We start from the raw sequence: 14,952 nt of genomic DNA, 5'->3' as shown, positions 1-14,952 counted from the left end.
ATGAAGGGCGACAGAGTGGCCACATTTGGAGCATTCGATGCCAAGCTGCAATCCAAGCTGAAGTGGCGACAGGAGCGTGAAGCAGCGCAGCAGGCATGCCTTACCAAGGAGCAGCAGGAGATGACTGCGAGGTCCAACAAGGCGGTGGTGTTGGAAAGCGAAAGTGGTGAAGACAGCAATGCAGATGAAACAGCTGCTCCACCGGCTGAGAACACACCCACACGTGAGCATAAGAAGACTGGCACCACAGCCTTCATTCCATCAGACATTCTCAGCCGTCTTGTGTCACTGGCTACATGGTTGAAGATCACACCAATGCAGCAGGCTGCCTTCATGCGTGGCCTGATCGAGGAATCCGGTGGCAATTCTGCAAAGGTCTCCACATCCTACGCAACAGCAGACCGAGCGTGCCGCCACGTGCTGCAGGCCATCAGTGAGGACCAGCATGAACAGTGGACACCACCTCCCATGTGCACCTTGCACTGGGACAGCAAGTTGACGCCAATGCTCAACAATGTGCGGCAGTTGGAGGAGCGTCTGACAGTGGGCGTCGGAGACGCGGAGCGGCTCAAACTGCTCGGTGTGCCAGCATACATGAAGGGGACTGACGAGGCATGCGGAACGATTATCGCCCGGCTGACATGCAAGCTGCTGCAGGACTGGTGCTGCACCGATCAGGTTGTCAACATGGCATTTGACACCACTGCGTCAAACACTGGCCATCTCACGGCAGCCTGCATTGCCATTCAGCTCTCACTGGGTCGACCACTGCTCTGCTCCGGGGGCCGGCACCACATCGGCGAGGTGCTCCTCAGCCACATCTTCACTGACCTCAAGGTGGAGACGTCACGCTCGCCAGAGGTTACATTGTTTACACGTCTGCGGGACAACTGGAACCTGTTGCCACACAAGGACAGCGGACCATTGGCTCGCTAAATTCCTGGCGATGCCGAACCACCGTTCCTGGGCAAGTTGCGTGATGACCTAATTGTGTGCGCTGCAGGTGTGCTCGACTACAGGCGAGACGACTATCGCGAGTTCGTGCAGCTATGTCTTGTGTATCTGAGTGCAGACAGTGCAGAGCACACTCCAGTTAACTTCCAACGACCGGGAGCACTGCACAAGGCGTGGTGGATGGCCAAGCTGCTCTACACTCTCAAGCTGGCCTTGATGGAGCAGCACATTGCCTTGCTTCCTCAGGGGACCATCACTACGCAGCAGCAGGTGCTGAAGATTCGGGTGTTTGCCAACTTCATCACGCACATCTATGCAACGTGGTGGTTGACCTGCGACACGGCCGTAGATGCCTTACACTCTACCACCACCTGTACGCATACAAGTCTGTTGACGAGGGCATCGCAGCATCAGTGATTAAGGCACTGGAGCGGCACCTATGGTACCTGTCAGGCGAGATGCTGCCCCTGGCACTCTTCAGCACCAAGGTGCCAGTTGACGAGCACTTGCTGATGCTATATTGGAGCATGCGCTGGCTGATATATCCATGCAAGCCCCACAGCTCCGCTTTGGCACTGGCTTCGGCAAGCCAACGTTTCCAACCCTCTCGCCGACCACCAGCTCTGCTGACCTTGCCAACCGAGACTGCTGGTTCGGCTGCACCTGCTGCACATCGATCCCGCGTTTCTTTCACTGGATGTAGAGGATTGGGCTACCAGTACAGCATTTCAGATGTGTGCAGTGAATGTACGTGCCATCAATGTTGTGAATGACTGTGCCGAGCGTTGCGTCAAACTGATGGTGGTGGTAGTAGTAGTAATAATAGTGGTAGTGGTAGTAGTAATAATAATAGTGGTGGTGGTAGTAATAATAATAGTGGTGGTGGTAGTAGTAGTAATAATAGTGGTGGTGGTAGTAGTAGTAATAATAGTGGTGGTGGTAGTAGTAATAATAATAGTGGTGGTGGTAGTAATAATAATAGTGGTGGTGGTAGTAGTAGTAATAATAGTGGTGGTGGTAGTAGTAGTAATAATAGTGGTGGTGGTAGTAGTAGTAATAATAGTGGTGGTGGTAGTAGTAATAATAATAGTGGTGGTAGTAGTAATAATAATAGTGGTGGTAGTAGTAATAATAATAGTGGTGGTGGTAGTAGTAATAATAATAGTGGTGGTAGTAGTAATAATAATAGTGGTGGTGGTAGTAATAATAATAGTGGTGGTGGTAGTAGTAATAATAGTGGTAGTAGTAATAATAATAGTGGTGGTGGTAGTAGTAGTAATAATAGTGGTGGTGGTAGTAATAATAATAGTGGTGGTGGTAGTAATAATAATAGTGGTGGTGGTAGTAATAATAATAGTAGTGGTGGTAGTAATAATAATAGTGGTGGTGGTAGTAGTAATAATAGTGGTAGTAGTAATAATAATAGTGGTGGTGGTAGTAGTAGTAATAATAGTGGTGGTGGTAGTAATAATAATAGTGGTGGTAGTAGTAGTAGTAGTAATAATAATAGTGGTAGTAGTAGTAATAATAATAGTGGTGGTAGTAGTAATAATAATAGTGGTGGTAGTAGTAATAATAATAGTGGTGGTGGTAGTAGTAATAATAATAGTGGTGGTAGTAGTAATAATAATAGTGGTGGTGGTAGTAATAATAATAGTGGTGGTGGTAGTAATAATAATAGTGGTGGTGGTAGTAGTAATAATAGTGGTAGTAGTAATAATAATAGTGGTGGTGGTAGTAGTAGTAATAATAGTGGTGGTAGTAGTAGTAGTAATAGTGGTGGTGGTAGTAATAATAATAGTGGTGGTAGTAGTAGTAGTAGTAGTAGTAATAATAGTGGTAGTAGTAGTAATAATAATAGTGGTGGTAGTAGTAATAATAATAGTGGTGGTGGTAGTAGTAATAATAGTGGTAGTAGTAATAATAATAGTGGTGGTGGTAGTAGTAGTAATAATAGTGGTGGTAGTAGTAGTAGTAATAATAGTGGTGGTGGTAGTAATAATAATAGTGGTGGTAGTAGTAGTAGTAATAATAATAGTGGTAGTAGTAGTAATAATAATAGTGGTGGTGGTAGTAGTAATAATAGTGGTGGTGGTAGTAATTATAATAGTGGTGGTGGTAGTAGTAATAATAATAGTGGTGGTAGTAATAATAATAATAGTGGTGGTAGTAGTAATAATAATAGTGGTGGTGGTAGTAATAATAATAGTGGTGGTGGTAGTAATAATAATAGTGGTGGTGGTAGTAATAATAATAGTGGTGGTAGTAGTAGTAGTAATAATAATGGTGGTAGTAGTAGTAGTAATAATAATAATAGTGGTGGTGGTAGTAGTAATAATAATAGTGGTGGTGGTAGTAGTAATAATAGTAGTAGTAGTATTAATAGTGGTAGTAGTAGTAGTAATAATAGTAGTAGTAGTAGTAATAATAGTGGTGGTAGTAGTAATAATAGTAGTAGTAGTAGTAGTAGTAGTAGTAGTAGTAATAGTGGTGGTAGTAGTAATATTAATAGTGGTAGTAGTAGTAGTAATAATAGTAGTAGTAGTAGTAGTATTAATAGTGGTAGTAGTAGTAGTAATAATAGTAGTAGTAGTAATAATAGTGGTGGTAGTAGTAATATTAATAGTGGTAGTAGTAGTAGTAATAATAGTGGTGGTAGTAGTAATAATAGTTGTAACTGAGGGGTACAATTCCCTGACTGTATTGATAAGTATGGTATCATTAAACCACTACCGTCTTATGTACATTACTACTGGCCATACAGTACACAGGTATCTTATGATGAACACTTCCCACAATGACTCGGTTCCACACAAAACTGGATTTAAGTATTTATTAGCAGCAATGATAGTACATAATATACTTTACTTTGGATGCGCTTATAAGGCAAAGGAATGTGCGTAGGCAAATCAATAACGTATGTCCAGTCTCATATTACGCAGGAGATAATAATACAACCTGAATCTTAGGAATTATATCTATGGTACTCTGGTAATATAGCGGGAGATACTGGTAGGGTCCCTCCTAGGGCTGGGCGATATGGAAAAAAATCATATCGCGATAACGATATGATAATTTTATTTTATTTCTCGATATCGATAATTATCGAATTGTTATAAGTATAAATTTTTTTTTTTTTTTTTTTTTTTTTTTAACAACAGATGTATGTTTATTTTGCAGCAATTCTTTGTCATTGCCACCATCTTTAGTGTTACATCCCCTCACACTCCAGTTCTCAGGCTGCAGCTGGTTTAAAAGCTAAAGTAAACCGGCTTCTCTGCTGGCTGTGGCTCCAGAGGAGTTGAACAGTTCTGGCTCTGCTAGTTTATTTTCGATCTTTTGGCGCTTTTTTGGTGGACAAACCACCGCACATGTGCACTGTGACTCGTGACTGGAGTCTAGTTCTGCTAGCACACATAGCCTACTGTGTACAGACGGTTTCAAAATGTATTTTAAATTAGAAAGCAAACAAAATAAATGGACAAGAGAAAAAGAAATCTGAATTTGGTCAGTATTGTCATTTGGACAAGCAAAGCCATTACTTTAAGTTGCAGGCAAGAAAGACAAGTCTGTCCACTTAAAACTGCCCTGTTGCAGGTAAAAAAAAAAAAAACTAAAAAAAAAAAAAAAAAAAGATTTTTCGATTTTTTTTAAATTTCGATATTCGATATCGATTATTAAAATATATCGCGATATTTATCGTTATCGTTATATCGCCCAGCCCTAGTCCCTCCGGTCGTAAGCCAGCAAGGGGAGAGGATTTGTCGGTAGTAGAGTCTGGGTCAACGACGATAAAGAGACTCCAAGTACAGGAGACGGTGCAATAATCTCTTGATCCGCAGACGAATACAGCTGTTCTCCGTAGCATGCAGCTCAGCATGGAAGAAAGCTAGCCGGCCTCAGGCTTCTGAGAGGCGGGCTCGACGTGGCTCCTCACAGGGTAAATCCCACACAATTGTGGGTGTCGGCGATTCTCCGCTCCATCAATTACAGGACCAAAAGCAAATATAATCCAGCCGAAAAGGGCTATGCAGTCGTCGGTAGGTTATCCAGTGTACATGATCCACACGGTCCTCGTCTAGGGCCCCTCGGGTGAAAGCGCCAGGTAAGCAGCCCAGCCTGGATAAGCACTCTAGCTGGTACGAGGAAACGTTGGTGATGCTGGTCACTGTAGAACGGTAGCCGCACGATACACTATACACAAATAGACTATTACTGACTTAATAGAATCGGTCGAACTCGACGGTACAGCGTTAAACTCTGATACTTCAGTTATTAATTCGCACGCGGTCTCAATGCTCTATTTGGGGCCAAACAGGCCATACTTCACCGCACGTTGTATCGTGGGTGAGGCTTCAACTTATTGGTAACTCTACTTCTGTATTCACCTGCGCCGTATTTATACGTTAGGTGAACAAACTAGTACCAGCTTTATTCCTGTCTCATATCCTTGCGCAGAACCGTTCATGTCCAGGCAAGTCCCCGGCGGTGACTTTGAACCAGACCTTGGAGGTATGGCAATGGCGCCTGGTGGACCGCTGTCCAATAGGAGAATGAAATATTATGGTCTGTACTAGGCTAAAGGGATATTCCGTGTATATGTACAAGGAATACACAAGGGATATCAAACGATATACAAATATTATGCAATATATATCAATCAATAAATATATATATTCGGTTTAATCTGATCCTTCGTAACAATAGTAGTAGTAGTAATAGTGGTGGTAGTAGTAATATTAATAGTGGTGGTAGTAGTAATAATAATAGTGGTAGTAGTAGTAATAATAATAGTGGTGGTGGTAGTAGTAATAATAATAGTGGTGGTGGTAGTAATAATAGTGGTGGTAGTAGTAATAATAATAGTGGTAGTAGTAGTAATAATAATAGTGGTGGTGGTAGTAGTAATAGTGGTGGTAGTAGTAGTAATAATAATAGTGGTGGTGGTAGTAGTAATAATAATAGTGGTGGTAGTAGTAATAATAATAATAACATTTTTGTTACAAAAACTTAATTTCCTGCATCCTGGTGCAGGAATTTTAGAATGTGTACCCTTTAAATGCCAGTGTTTATGATGGCATCACAAATTATTGAAAAAAAAAAACAAAAAAAACAAAGTGAAATATTTTCAATATATCGAATGCAAAGTGGATTTTTCTGGGGGGCATTATTACAGGCTAACATAACACACACATATACATCTCAGAAACACAACAGACCAGCTCCACACATATACATCTCAGAAACACAACAGACCAGCAGCTCCACACATATACATCTCAGAAACACAACAGACCAGCTCCACACATATACATCTCAGAAACACAACAGACCAGCTCCACACATATACATCTCAGAAACACAACAGACCAGCTCCACACATATACATCTCAGAAACACAACAGACCAGCTCCACACATATACATCTCAGAAACACAACAGACCAGCTTAGGGCTGGGCGATATGGCCTAAATATGATATCACGATATTTTCTGACCTTTCGGCGATACACGATACACATCACGATGTTTTTCTTTTTTACCCCAAACAATTCATTATGAGGCTTACCAAGACAGTATTTGATTTTGCAAGCTAACATTAAAGACAAAATAAAATACCCATGCATTTAGCATTTTTATATTATATATTAGATTTAGATTATTAGATTATATATTGCATATATTTAGCAATGAGATATTATATGATTTAGATATGAAATATGATGAATTGAAAATGGGGGACCCTGATGTAAACAAGACTAAAGTCTTTCTCTGGTCTGCATCCCCTTAACAATTGTATGTATTGAGCTGTACTGTACCCATTCTGCAATATGTTAATAAAGTTTTAAATCAATCAATCAATCAATCAATCAATCAATCAATAGCATTTTAATGAAACTACTGTATATATGTATGTCTCTAAATGTTTTGATGAATTGAAAATGGAGGACCCTTATGTAAAAAAGTCGAAAGTCTTTTTCTGGTCTTCATCCTCCTGTACTGTATTGTACCCATTCTGCAACCCTTTAACAAAGTCTTCACTCATTCATTCTGACGGAAACATATAATTTTGATTGACAGTCGAGTCTGCCAATTACGTCACAGCGCTTGCACCCGCCCTGCTGTTCTTAGCACCAATCGGCAAGCTCCTAGCTTTTTACTTCCTGAATGTCCTGTGGCTGAACAACGTCAACAAGGCTACTAACGTTAGCTCCCCGCGGCCGTCGAGTAGGAGACCAGTGCTAAACAGGATGACTAAATGAGGCATAATGATTTTACTACAACGAATGTTATAATAAAAGCCTTTCCATACATCTGTCTGATTGAAAACTTTATTAACAGACCGCGGAATGGGCATATCTCAGCACGGGCTGAGATATGAACGAGTAACGTGTGGACAGATTGACGCGACACAATCCTCTTGGGCAAAACATCACGATATCCACGATACGTTGAAAAAGTGTATCGTTAATGAACTGTACCCGATATTTATATAATATCGTCATATCGCCCAGCCCTAGACCAGCTCCACACATATACATCTCAGAAACACAACAGACCAGCTCCACACATATACATCTCAGAAACACAACAGACCAGCTCCACACATATACATCTCAGAAACACAACAGACCAGCAGCTCCACACATATACATCTCAGAAACACAACAGACCAGCAGCTCCACACATATACATCTCAGAAACACAACAGACCAGCTCCACACATATACATCTCAGAAACACAACAGACCAGCCAGCTCCACACATATACATCTCAGAAACACAACAGACCAGCCAGCTCCACACATATACATCTCAGAAACACAACAGACCAGCTCCACACATATACATCTCAGAAACACAACAGACCAGCCAGCTCCACACATATACATCTCAGAAACACAACAGACCAGCTCCACACATATACATCTCAGAAACACAACAGACCAGCAGCTCCACACATATACATCTCAGAAACACAACAGACCAGCTCCACACATATACATCTCAGAAACACAACAGACCAGCAGCTCCACACATATACATCTCAGAAACACAACAGACCAGCTCCACACATATACATCTCAGAAACACAACAGACCAGCCAGCTCCACACATATACATCTCAGAAACACAACAGACCAGCCAGCTCCACACATATACATCTCAGAAACACAACAGACCAGCCAGCTCCACACATATACATCTCAGAAACACAACAGACCAGCCAGCTCCACACATATACATCTCAGAAACACAACAGACCAGCTCCACACATATACATCTCAGAAACACAACAGACCAGCAGCTCCACACATATACATCTCAGAAACACAACAGACCAGCCAGCTCCACACATATACATCTCAGAAACACAACAGACCAGCTCCACACATATACATCTCAGAAACACAACAGACCAGCCAGCTCCACACATATACATCTCAGAAACACAACAGACCAGCTCCACACATATACATCTCAGAAACACAACAGAGAATAGTGGGAGCTTTGTTTCTCCATCTCAGTGCATTTCAGTGATTGTGCAGACATTTCTCTTAATCTTGTATTTTTAGGCAGATTTTCAGAAAATAGGGCCAGGGCTTAACAGGTTAATCTTAAAACAACCCCTAGTTTATTGGATTGGATTAGTGAGGCTGTTCTGTGCATAATATAGAGGACCTTTTTACACTGGGGGGGAAAATATGGCTTTTCACATCTAGCTTTGAAGACTAGGGATGGGTACCGAATCCGGTACTTTTAAGGCCACTGGCCGAATCACGTCGGTAGTACCGATTCACGTGAGATCCACCGGTGCCACATTTCGGTAATGAAGAAAAGTCAGGTGACGTCAACGATTAGTTTACCGCGAAACTAAACCTATGAAGTGTGCCGCACGTTCACGTCAACGTTCATGCGCACAATACAGGCTCACCTAGTTTTTGGCTTGATTCAACAACAAGTCGGGGCGATGGCGTGCCGAAAACGGTCGTAAGTGTTGTTACTAGATGCTACTAGCTAGATGCAGACAACGCTCGCTGCAATATTATATATTATATATATATATTAACAAATTGTTCTAAATTAGGGATGCTGGATATTGGCTTTTTTACCTATACCGATATTGTCCAACTCTTAATTTCCGATACCGATATCAACCGATACCGATATATGCAGGGTTTCCCCCCCCCCAAAAAACTGAATAATTTCAGGTAATTAACATTACATATCTCTTGTCGTGTAATTAACACAACATTATGCATACTTTGACAATAAATAAAATAATAATTTGTTCTTACTTGCTTGCCTGGGTAAATAAAGAAAGGTTCAATAAATGTAAAAAAAAAATAAAAAAAAGAATTGTAAACCGATACCGATATTTTCCGATATCAAATTGTTATCCCAATATTGGCCGATAATATCGTGTAGGCCGATAATATCGGACATCCCTATTCTAAATAAATAATAATGATGATAATAAATAATTAGAAGTTTGGAATTTATTTTACAACTGAGGTAGGCAGATAACATTTTTTGAGACAAAAGTACAGAAAAAAGGTACTGTTGGGTACCGGTATCGATTCACAGGTACCGGTACCGGTTCAAATGTGAACGGTACCCATCCCTATTGAAGACACCTCTAGCCAGAGAGAGAGATGTCGGTTATGTAACAGCTAAAAACAGGATGGGAAAAACATTTCATGCCTTGGTGTTTGGACCACAATACAAGGCTGACTGTAGAGACACGGAGCTGGCCCTGGACACGGGGACATGTTGGTGTTTGGACCACAATACAAGGCTGACTCAGGTGTAAAGACACGGGACATGTTGGTGTTTGGACCACAATACAAGGCTGACTCAGGTGTAAAGACACAGAGCTGGACACGGGGACATGTTGGTGTTTGGACCACAATACAAGACTCAGGGTGTAAAGACACGGAGGACATGTTGGTGTTTGGACCACAATACAAGACTCAGGGTGTAAAGACACGGAGGACATGTTGGTGTTTGGACCACAATACAAGACTCAGGGTGTAAAGACACGGAGGACATGTTGGTGTTTGGACCACAATACAAGACTCAGGGTGTAAAGACACAGAGGACATGTTGGTGTTTGGACCACAATACAAGACTCAGGGTGTAAAGACACAGAGGACATGTTGGTGTTTGGACCACAATACAAGACTCAGGGTGTAAAGACACGGAGGACATGTTGGTGTTTGGACCACAATACAAGACTCAGGGTGTAAAGACACGAGGACATGTTGGTGTTTGGACCACAATACAAGACTCAGGGTGTAAAGACACGGAGGACATGTTGGTGTTTGGACCACAATACAAGACTCAGGGTGTAAAGACACAGAGACATGTTGGTGTTTGGACCACAATACAAGACTCAGGGTGTAAAGACACAGAGACATGTTGGTGTTTGGACTACAATACAAGACTCAGGGTGTAAAGACACAGGGACATGTTGGTGTTTGGACCACAATACAAGACTCAGGGTGTAAAGACACAGAGGACATGTTGGTGTTTGGACCACAATACAAGACTCAGGGTGTAAAGACACGGAGGACATGTTGGTGTTTGGACCACAATACAAGACTCAGGGTGTAAAGACACAGAGGACATGTTGGTGTTTGGACCACAATACAAGACTCAGGATGTAAAGACATGGGACATGTTGGTGTTTGGACCACAATACAAGACTCAGGGTGTAAAGACATGGGACATGTTGGTGTTTGGACCACAATACAAGACTCAGGGTGTAAAGACATGGGACATGTTGGTGTTTGGACCACAATACAAGACTCAGGGTGTAAAGACACGGGACATGTTGGTGTTTGGACCACAATACAAGACTTGGGTGTAAAGACACGGAGACATGTTGGTGTTTGGACCACAATACAAGACTCAGGGTGTAAAGACACGGAGGACATGTTGGTGTTTGGACCACAATACAAGACTCAGGGTGTAAAGACACAGAGACATGTTGGTGTTTGGACCACAATACAAGACTCAGGGTGTAAAGACACAGAGGACATGTTGGTGTTTGGACCACAATACAAGACTCAGGGTGTAAAGACACGGAGGACATGTTGGTGTTTGGACCACAATACAAGACTCAGGGTGTAAAGACATGGGACATGTTGGTGTTTGGACCACAATACAAGATTCAGGTGTAAAGACACAGGGACATGTTGGTGTTTGGACTACAATACAAGGCTCAGGGTGTAAAGACACAGAGGACATGTTGGTGTTTGGACCACAATACAAGACTCAGGGTGTAAAGACACGGAGGACATGTTGGTGTTTGGACCACAATACAAGACTCAGGGTGTAAAGACACAGAGGACATGTTGGTGTTTGGACCACAATACAAGACTCAGGGTGTAAAGACACGAGGACATGTTGGTGTTTGGACCACAATACAAGACTCAGGGTGTAAAGACATGGGACATGTTGGTGTTTGGACCACAATACAAGGCTCAGGGTGTAAAGACACGGAGGACATGTTGGTGTTTGGACCACAATACAAGACTCAGGGTGTAAAGACACAGGGACATGTTGGTGTTTGGACCACAATACAAGACTCAGGGTGTAAAGACACAGAGGACATGTTGGTGTTTGGACCACAATACAAGACTCAGGGTGTAAAGACACGGGACATGTTGGTGTTTGGACTACAATACAAGGCTCAGGGTGTAAAGACACGGAGGACATGTTGGTGTTTGGACCACAATACAAGGCTCAGGGTGTAAAGACACGGAGGACATGTTGGTGTTTGGACCACAATACAAGACTCAGGGTGTAAAGACACGAGGACATGTTGGTGTTTGGACCACAATACAAGACTCAGGGTGTAAAGACACGGAGACATGTTGGTGTTTGGACCACAATACAAGACTCAGGGTGTAAAGACACAGAGACATGTTGGTGTTTGGACCACAATACAAGACTCGGGGTGTAAAGACACAGAGGACATGTTGGTGTTTGGACCACAATACAAGACTCAGGGTGTAAAGACACAGAGGACATGTTGGTGTTTGGACCACAATACAAGACTCAGGGTGTAACGACACGGAGGACATGTTGGTGTTTGGACCACAATACAAGACTCAGGGTGTAAAGACACAAGGACATGTTGGTGTTTGGACCACAATACAAGACTCAGGGTGTAAAGACACGGAGGACATGTTGGTGTTTGGACCACAATACAAGGCTCAGGGTGTAAAGACACGGAGGACATGTTGGTGTTTGGACCACAATACAAGACTCAGGGTGTAAAGACACAGAGACATGTTGGTGTTTGGACCACAATACAAGGCTCAGGGTGTAAAGACACGGAGGACATGTTGGTGTTTGGACCACAATACAAGGCTCAGTGTGTAAAGACACGGAGACATGTTGGTGTTTGGACCACAATACAAGACTCAGGGTGTAAAGACATGGGACATGTTGGTGTTTGGACCACAATACAAGACTCAGGGTGTAAAGACACGGAGACATGTTGGTGTTTGGACCACAATACAAGACTCAGGGTGTAAAGACACGGAGACATGTTGGTGTTTGGACCACAATACAAGACTCAGGGTGTAAAGACACAGAGGACATGTTGGTGTTTGGACCACAATACAAGGCTCAGGGTGTAAAGACACAGAGGACATGTTGGTGTTTGGACCACAATACAAGACTCAGGGTGTAAAGACACGGAGGACATGTTGGTGTTTGGACCACAATACAAGACTCAGGGTGTAAAGACACAGAGGACATGTTGGTGTTTGGACCACAATACAAGGCTCAGGGTGTAAAGACACGGAGGACATGTTGGTGTTTGGACCACAATACAAGACTCAGGGTGTAAAGACACGGGACATGTTGGTGTTTGGACCACAATACAAGACCGACTCAGGGTGTAAAGACACGGAGGACATGTTGGTGTTTGGACCACAATACAAGACTCAGGGTGTAAAGACACGGAGGACATGTTGGTGTTTGGACCACAATACAAGACTCAGGGTGTAAAGACACGGAGACATGTTGGTGTTTGGACCACAATACAAGACTCAGGGTGTAAAGACACAGAGGACATGTTGGTGTTTGGACCACAATACAAGACTCAGGGTGTAAAGACACGGAGACATGTTGGTGTTTGGACCACAATACAAGACTCAGGGTGTAAAGACACAGAGGACATGTTGGTGTTTGGACCACAATACAAGGCTCAGGGTGTAAAGACACAGAGGACATGTTGGTGTTTGGACCACAATACAAGACTCAGGGTGTAAAGACACGGAGGACATGTTGGTGTTTGGACCACAATACAAGACTCAGGGTGTAAAGACACGGGACATGTTGGTGTTTGGACCACAATACAAGACTGACTCAGGGTGTAAAGACACGGAGACATGTTGGTGTTTGGACCACAATACAAGACTCAGGGTGTAAAGACACAGGGACATGTTGGTGTTTGGACCACAATACAAGACTCAGGGTGTAAAGACACGGAGGACATGTTGGTGTTTGGACCACAATACAAGGCTCAGGGTGTAAAGACACGGAGGACATGTTGGTGTTTGGACCACAATACAAGGCTCAGGGTGTAAAGACACGGAGGACATGTTGGTGTTTGGACCACAATACAAGACTCAGGGTGTAAAGACACGGAGGACATGTTGGTGTTTGGACCACAATACAAGGCTCAGGGTGTAAAGACATGGGACATGTTGGTGTTTGGACCACAATACAAGACTCAGGGTGTAAAGACACGGAGGACATGTTGGTGTTTGGACCACAATACAAGGCTCAGGGTGTAAAGACACGGAGGACATGTTGGTGTTTGGACCACAATACAAGACTCAGGGTGTAAAGACACGGAGGACATGTTGGTGTTTGGACCACAATACAAGGCTCAGGGTGTAAAGACACGGGACATGTTGGTGTTTGGACCACAATACAAGACTCAGGGTGTAAAGACACGGGACATGTTGGTGTTTGGACCACAATACAAGGCTCAGGGTGTAAAGACATGGAGGACATGTTGGTGTTTGGACCACAATACAAGGCTCAGGGTGTAAAGACACGGAGGACATGTTGGTGTTTGGACCACAATACAAGACTCAGGGTGTAAAGACACAGAGACATGTTGGTGTTTGGACCACAATACAAGGCTCAGGGTGTAAAGACACGGAGGACATGTTGGTGTTTGGACCACAATACAAGGCTCAGTGTGTAAAGACACGGAGACATGTTGGTGTTTGGACCACAATACAAGACTCAGGGTGTAAAGACATGGGACATGTTGGTGTTTGGACCACAATACAAGACTCAGGGTGTAAAGACACGGAGACATGTTGGTGTTTGGACCACAATACAAGACTCAGGGTGTAAAGACACGGAGACATGTTGGTGTTTGGACCACAATACAAGACTCAGGGTGTAAAGACACAGAGGACATGTTGGTGTTTGGACCACAATACAAGGCTCAGGGTGTAAAGACACAGAGGACATGTTGGTGTTTGGACCACAATACAAGACTCAGGGTGTAAAGACACGGAGGACATGTTGGTGTTTGGACCACAATACAAGACTCAGGGTGTAAAGACACAGAGGACATGTTGGTGTTTGGACCACAATACAAGGCTCAGGGTGTAAAGACACGGAGGACATGTTGGTGTTTGGACCACAATACAAGACTCAGGGTGTAAAGACACGGGACATGTTGGTGTTTGGACCACAATACAAGACCGACTCAGGGTGTAAAGACACGGAGGACATGTTGGTGTTTGGACCACAATACAAGACTCAGGGTGTAAAGACACGGAGGACATGTTGGTGTTTGGACCACAATACAAGACTCAGGGTGTAAAGACACGGAGACATGTTGGTGTTTGGACCACAATACAAGACTCAGGGTGTAAAGACACAGAGGACATGTTGGTGTTTGGACCACAATACAAGACTCAGGGTGTAAAGACACGGAGACATGTTGGTGTTT

At 43.1% G+C, this 14,952-nt stretch overlaps 1 protein-coding gene across 1 annotated transcript in view; it reads left to right on the top strand.

Annotated features, from left to right (window-relative positions):
• Positions 1 to 1,134: 1,134 nt before the first annotated feature.
• The window catches only part of pip4p2 (phosphatidylinositol-4,5-bisphosphate 4-phosphatase 2), a gene marked incomplete at its 5' end in the record, with an annotated part of 112,508 nt that continues 98,690 nt past the window's right edge, over positions 1,135 to 14,952 (top strand). The window contains one exon of the mRNA XM_084312063.1: positions 1,135 to 1,299. Coding sequence (XP_084168189.1) covers positions 1,135 to 1,299 — 165 coding nt within the window. The remainder of the gene's footprint in view (positions 1,300 to 14,952) is intronic.

Source organism: Notolepis coatsorum, assembly GCF_963971535.1.
Source record: "Notolepis coatsorum genome assembly, chromosome: 4".
In the NCBI taxonomy this organism is placed as follows: Eukaryota; Metazoa; Chordata; class Actinopteri; order Aulopiformes; family Paralepididae; genus Notolepis; species Notolepis coatsorum.
This window is presented reverse-complemented; position numbering and strand designations above follow the sequence as displayed.